Below are 6,392 nucleotides of genomic sequence, written 5' to 3'. Positions count from 1 at the left end.
TGTGGGCCTGGGCCCGAATCCGCCTCCTGCCTGTGGCTGAGGCTGGCAGGGCCGTCCGCGCGCGCCCTCTGCTGGCGGTGCCTCTAACTTCGGGCCCCGGGCGTGGGGCCACACCCGCCTGTGGCCCAGGTGGCACCCCTACCCTCGTCCATAGCTGCAATGCGCGGAGGCCTGTGGGCCCGGCCCCTGGAAATACCCACTGGGCCGCCAGGCGGAGCTGCTGTCAAGCCACTCCAGGCCTGCCCTCCTGCTCCCAGGGACAGGCTGAACAAAAACACCCGGACGGGCTGAATGCACACCCCCGCTCCTCATGGACAACTGCCTTAGGAGGACATCTGAGGGCCTCCTCCAGAACCTAAATCTGCAATTCCCAAGTGTGGTGTGAATCATAGGATTTTGGGTTATTTAATCCAGTTAATTTATCAAAATTGAGGATATGCGATCTGACAAATGTAAGGATTCTGTGGGGACAGTTGAATCACTTTAAACTGGGCACTGCTTTAGAAATGCCCTCACAGAGGGTCGGCCTATCTTTAAGTAGACTTGGAGGGCATCCATTTTGCAGATGCAAAAACAGAGTTCCCAAAACAGATGTGTTCATCTGTCTCCTTGCTGTCATCTCACTAGAAGAGCTGGGAGTAACAAGTCCTGGAGCAGGCCAGGCCAACTCTGCCTCCCTGTAGACTCCTGCCGTCTCTAGCAGCCCCAACCCCTGCCACACTTACCCTTGTGCACAGCCCACCTTCTCCACAACCCTTCATACCTTCTCTCTCTCCACCTCCTCATCAGGCTTCAGAAGCCTCACACTAGCCACTCAGGCCCTCTGTCTGGAAGAGTGGCCCTGAGCCGGGAAAGGGGTCTCTAGCTGGGTGGGTTCCTTTATTCAGTGGATACTTATCAAGCTCAGAGAATGCATCAGCCTAAATTAACCAGCTGGTTGACTGGCTTTTCTGTCAGTACTTACCTAATTCTGGGGCAAAATAAAGAAAACCAGAGTGCAGAAAAGTGGTTTATTTATAAAGGAGACTAGGGAACAAGAAGAAGAGAGAAGGGCCGAAGAGCACTACATAGACATTGGGCCAAGTTCTGACTACAGCACCTGTTTCAAGAACTTGGGAGAGAAGACCAATTGTGCTGTTCAATGGGGGTGCTCTGGGGGTTCCTATAAATTGCTTTCTATGGGCCCAGCTTCTACCCTCTTCAAGTCATTTGCCAGCCCTTTTGACAGTGGGGAGTCCAAAGGAGGGGGAGGGTTTAGGGGAGGCGTTCTTAGATGCCAGCATCTGTGCTCCCACTTCATCCTTAGGCTCACAGCTTCCTACACACGCACGTGCGCACACACACACACTACTTGTCAGCTCATCTTTTAAGGTTTTTCTTAGTTTGGAAGAATAGATGTCACTTTGCCCCCAAACAATAATAGCTCCCAGCCTCTAGTCAGCCCCAGACAGTGCCTCCCACTTCTCCAGGCTGGGACATTATGAGCCTGGGGGTCCCGGAACCCACATAAAGTGACTGGCCATGGCCACCTGGACCAAGGTCGGGAGGTGGGAATGGGGAGAAGGCTGAGGGAGCCAGAAACAGGAGGTGGTGAGGTGAGGTGTGACCCAAACCTCTGCCCCACTGAGCAGTGGGTGGTTGAAGCCCCTGGGCAGGAGGCCTAGAAGTTCTCATAATGGTGGGAGAAATGAGTTCGGTCCTGCCTGTTGATGAGCTGACAGGCCTTTTCCACATTCTTTGTCATGCCAGGCGGGCCACAGCTAAACACTCCTATCTTCCGGACCTGTTGGGGGAGGAAGAAGTGAAGGCTAGCTCAGTGTTCAGAGGGAGGGCTCGCTCAGTGTCCATGTTAAAGCCACAAAGGGTCCTTGATGAGGGCTTGCTCCGTGTTCCTGAGGAAGGTTTGCTTCTAGCATGCATGGTGAGGGCCAGCTCTGTGTTTTTAAATCTAACTCATTTTGGTAAACCTGCTCTCTGTGGGTCCAGCCTCTACCCCTTCCAAGGCATTTGGCAGCTTCAAGTGCAAGCAAGGTCCGTGTTTCCGATAGGGGCTGGGTTAATCAATGTTCAAGTTGTGATATAGCTTAGTGTCTCACTAAGGGCTAACCCAGTGTTCATGACAGCAGTGGTGTGCCCATTGTTCATGACGAAGATTAGCCCAGTGCGAGGCCTGGCTCGGTATTGGTGGTTAGGGTAGCTCTGGGTTTGTGGTGAGGACTAACTGCATCACTAAGCTTTTCCTTTCGAACAAGGCATCATGGTCTCAGAAGTGGCAAGTTCCCGTCACCTGCCTCCCCGCTTAGACCCTCAGGGTGACCCCCCTTCTTTCTGAAGTCACTATGCCACCAACTTGCCAGGGGATAATGGGTTCTCATCAGCAGTCAGTTTCTTCCCCGATGAAGCAGGTTTGGGAGCTGTGCTCAAACTGCAGATGATAAACTGAAGAGAACCTGGACATGGGGTAGGGACTGACCTGTGGGTGAACCTCCTGCAGGGAGTTGAAGAAGGGCTCAAAGGGGGGGCGACCAAAGTGGGTGATGGAGCGCAGGCCTGTGAACAGACTCCGATTGAGCACCTTCTGGAAGTGCCGCTCACAGATGTACTGGTGGGGAACAAACGGAGGAGGAAGTCAGAGCCAGGCAGAGCATGGTCAGCTCCTAGCCCAGACAGAGCCCCGCCCAGCCGGAGCCACGCCCATCCGGCCTGGCTGGCACTGCCGCACCAGCATGGTGGTCCTGAGGTCGAACTTCTCAGCCAGCTGGGTGATGTAGATGTGCACGGACACCAGGTCCTGGTGGTCATTCTCCTCCACCTCCCGGATGATGTCAGCCAGCCACTCGAACTGCCGCTGGGTCCGCGTCACCCAGATGAAGTAGATCTGGGGACAGGGTTGGAGCTTAGGACTCGGCTCAGCTCAGGCTCTCTATATCCCAGGGACTTACACACCAGCAGAACCCTTCTGGCCAGTTTGTGCCTCTTTCCAGACATCCTGGGGTGATGGAGTGTATGGGGCCACAGGGCCAGGCTCTGGGACAGGAGAGGAGTTGCCCCAGGGCATGGAGAGGTACAAGTGAGTGACAGCCTGGAGCACCCCAAGGTCTGATGGGGTGGAAGGAGCTTTTTCACTGAGCCTATCCTGCCACCCTCTCCAGTGGGCCCTCCTTAGGCTGTGAGGCTCCCAACCAACCCTAGCCCAGAGGGAAAGGATCCCACTAAGGGGCTTGTCATAGAACATCCTCTAGGAAGACCCAGCTGGCTGCCTGGAGGAGGTGGGAATGGACTCAGAGAGAGACCACAGGGACGGAAGCTTCCCTTGGAGGCCCCATCTCCAGCTTCTGATGGGGAGAAGTGGGGTTGTTGGGTTAAGAAGCAGGGGCAGGCAGAGCTGGCTTGGACAGAGGAACAGGAACTGTCTGTCACCTCTGAATGCTAACAGCATACAGGTTGGGCCTCTGCCTGTTCCATTCTTGTGCTCCTGACTCACCCGCCAGGCCTAGAGAGACAAGCAGGGGCCTGCCACCAGGTTCAGGCTGGGGTGAAGGAGCCCGGTGTGGAGGGGGGCTGAGGGCTTGGGCTGTTTGGAGCCAGCCATGCCCTTCAGCCCTGCCTACCACCACCTCTGCACTTTCTCCCAAGAGCTCAGCCAGTTTCACTCATGTCCCACTCCAAGCCCCACCCAAGTGTGCCCTTTCTTCTTCCAGTCCTACAATGCCTCAAGTGCTAATCTCCCCTGTAAGAGGGAATGGGTTTCTTCATCCCTCTGCAACCCTGCCTGGGGTGATTCCCAGAAGCAAACCCTATGTGCGGTGCTTCATAACTGAGGGAAGGAACCTGGGGACGTTAGCAAACCAACTCTTTCCTTTAGGATCAGGGTGTCTCTTGACCATCCCCCGCCCCACCCCCCTGGGCCAGGCCAGCTTGGCCTTGCCCAAACTAGGGAGACAGACCCAGATGGACCCAGTGATAGGGAGCAGGGGCCATGGGCTGGCCAGAGGAGGGGACACTTACCTTCTTACAGAACACTTGGCAGCTGACTGACGACTTGAAGACCAGGTCTTTGAGAATGGAGGCAAAGGGGGTGACCCCAATGCCCCCTCCCACCAGCACTGACACCTCAAACTTGTGCCACTCCTGGTGGCCCTCTCCAAATGGTCCATCAAGGTACAGCTGCAGGGAGGGGGGTGGGTTTGAGTTAAGCTCTCAGCTACCATCATAGCCTGAAGCCAGAAATGAGAGGCAAGATAAGGCAGGTAGGTTTGTGGGGTGAGGGGGAAGAGGGAGACTGTGGCTTTATCTGGAACAGCCAGCCTTGGGGTGGGGGAAGGGAGGAACACAATGAGGCAGCTGGTGCTGCAGGGCCAAGGCCTGCTAAGGGGATGGGAGCATGTGGTACATCTGGCCTGGGTCTGGGCACCTTTGGGTTTCTGGCACAGCCATCCGGTGAGGGTGAGTAGATCTCCCTGAGGCGAGTGGTCCAGGGCCCCACCGCCCGGATGTGCAGGCTGAGCGTGTCCTCGTGGGGAGCCGAAGTCAGTGTGAAGGGATGGTACTCGGTGGTCCCCAGAGCCAAGCAGGCAATCCTCACCCACTGTCCTGACTTGTACTCAAAGCCTTGGGGCCGCTGGAACTGCAGGTGGGTCACTCCTATGGAGGGGAGGGGAGGTGGGCCGGAGGCAGCTGTCCTGAGCCTGCAACAATGTGGTCTCCAGAGAGTTCCCCAAGCTGTACTCTCAGCTCTGAGGCTGGAATATGTCAGGGGACCTCTGCCCATCAAAAGTCATTACTACCCTCAGGCCATGTCTGCCCTAGGGAGGGGCTGGTGGTCAGCAGGGCCAGGGACAGCCTGACCTGGGCTCCTCCCCGCTGTTGTGACAGAGGCTCAGATCCCCTGGCAAAGATCTTCTCTTACTAGCTCCCTCATCCCTTCCACCCCGAGGCCCCTGCCAACTCCACTGGGCCAGGCTAGCGCACCGCAAGGTCCAGGCTCCGCTCTGCTTCCTCAGGACCACCAAGCTGGACCCCTGGCAGCCTCTGGGCTCATACCTGAAGGCAGCAGCTCCGCCTTCACCACGCTGATCTCCACCTTCTTCCTGCTCAGGCTCACCAGCTTGTCCCCCCCATAGATTAGTGCCGGGACCAGGAAGAAGATGTGGAAACGAGGCATCTGGATCAGAGCAAAGCTGCCATGGATGATGAGCTGTATGGAGTGAAGAATGCAGCTCAGACCCAGCCACTCCCACAACAGCATCTGAGGCCAGCTCTGGACTTAGACCCCTGTATCCTTCCCCAACTGGCACATCCAATACCCCACCTCACCGTGTGCCAAGCTCCTTCCAGGTTCCAAAACCTAACTACTCCTAACACCCTCCTCCAAAGCATCCAGATGAATGAGACTACATCCATCTCTCTGACACTGTCCTGGACCAAGCCATGTGGACACTCCCCCGCACTCCTGCAGTAGCCTCCTGACTGGTTCTCCCCTGGGTTGCCCCACTGTGATCCACTCTCTTCAAGGTAGCCAATGTGACTTTTTAAAGTTCATTTCATCATGTAATTTCTGCTTAAAAAGACTTAGTGGCCTTCCCATTGCACCACAAGGCCTTGTGATGCCACAATCCCTAGCTGCCAGCTTTTCCTTCTCCCTGTTCTTCAAACACAGCAAGTCCATTCTGCTTCAGAACCTTTGCACCTGCTGTTCCCTCTGCTGGGAATGCCCTTCCCCTGGTTCTCCCCATAATGATCTCCATCTCTTTTTTCAGGTCTCAGCAGAAACACCACCTCCTCAGGCCTTCCCCCACTCCTCACTGTCACAGTTCCCTGTTAGCTCCCTTCAAAGCACTTGCCATCCACAATAATTTTGTTTCTTCACTCATTGCCATGATTACTGTTGTTTTCCCCAGGGGACTGTTGGAGCAGGTACCATATCCATTTTGTTTGCCACTATAACTCTCAGCTCCTAGCAGGTTCTGCTTGAGACATGGTAGGCACTCAGTAACTGTTGAGTCAATGAAAAGAATTTCCTCAATTTATCCTCTCCCTTTGGGGTCTAAGAACATCTAACCAGTCTCCCTTTTCCCCAAAATAACTGCCAGGTATTGTCCAGCTCTAATCCTTTCTGCGACAAGCTGATCAGACACTACTTGCCCCATTCTTCCCACTTGCTTGCTCCTGAGTCTGGTCAGTCTGGCTGCCCACTCCACCTCTTCTCAGGATCTGCTCACCAAGGGCTCACAAATGGCCACACCCTGAGGTCTCCTTTCAGACCACTCTTGCTCCCACCCTTGGCAGTCTGTGGCTCAGCAACCACCCCTCCTTGACACTTCTGCAACGATGCTCTCCTGAGTCTCCCTCCCCTCAAGCCGCTCACTTCTCACCTCCTGCACTGACTCTGT

The 6,392-nt window shown here is 55.4% G+C and overlaps 1 protein-coding gene across 3 annotated transcripts in view; it reads right to left on the bottom strand.

Annotated features, from left to right (window-relative positions):
* Positions 1 to 996: 996 nt before the first annotated feature.
* DUOX1 (dual oxidase 1) overlaps positions 997 to 6,392 on the bottom strand; it is a 32,061-nt gene continuing 26,665 nt past the window's right edge. For all 3 annotated transcript variants that reach the window (XM_036032824.1, XM_036032837.1, XM_028508190.2), the window contains 6 exons: positions 5,044 to 5,197; positions 4,415 to 4,644; positions 4,009 to 4,167; positions 2,723 to 2,878; positions 2,474 to 2,602; positions 997 to 1,783 (listed from right to left, as the gene is read on the bottom strand). In XM_036032824.1, coding sequence (XP_035888717.1) covers positions 1,661 to 1,783; positions 2,474 to 2,602; positions 2,723 to 2,878; positions 4,009 to 4,167; positions 4,415 to 4,644; positions 5,044 to 5,197 — 951 coding nt within the window. In that variant the 3' untranslated portion in view covers positions 997 to 1,660. The remainder of the gene's footprint in view (positions 1,784 to 2,473; positions 2,603 to 2,722; positions 2,879 to 4,008; positions 4,168 to 4,414; positions 4,645 to 5,043; positions 5,198 to 6,392) is intronic.

Source organism: Phyllostomus discolor, chromosome 1, assembly GCF_004126475.2.
Source record: "Phyllostomus discolor isolate MPI-MPIP mPhyDis1 chromosome 1, mPhyDis1.pri.v3, whole genome shotgun sequence".
Classification (NCBI taxonomy): domain Eukaryota; kingdom Metazoa; phylum Chordata; class Mammalia; order Chiroptera; family Phyllostomidae; genus Phyllostomus; species Phyllostomus discolor.
This window is presented reverse-complemented; position numbering and strand designations above follow the sequence as displayed.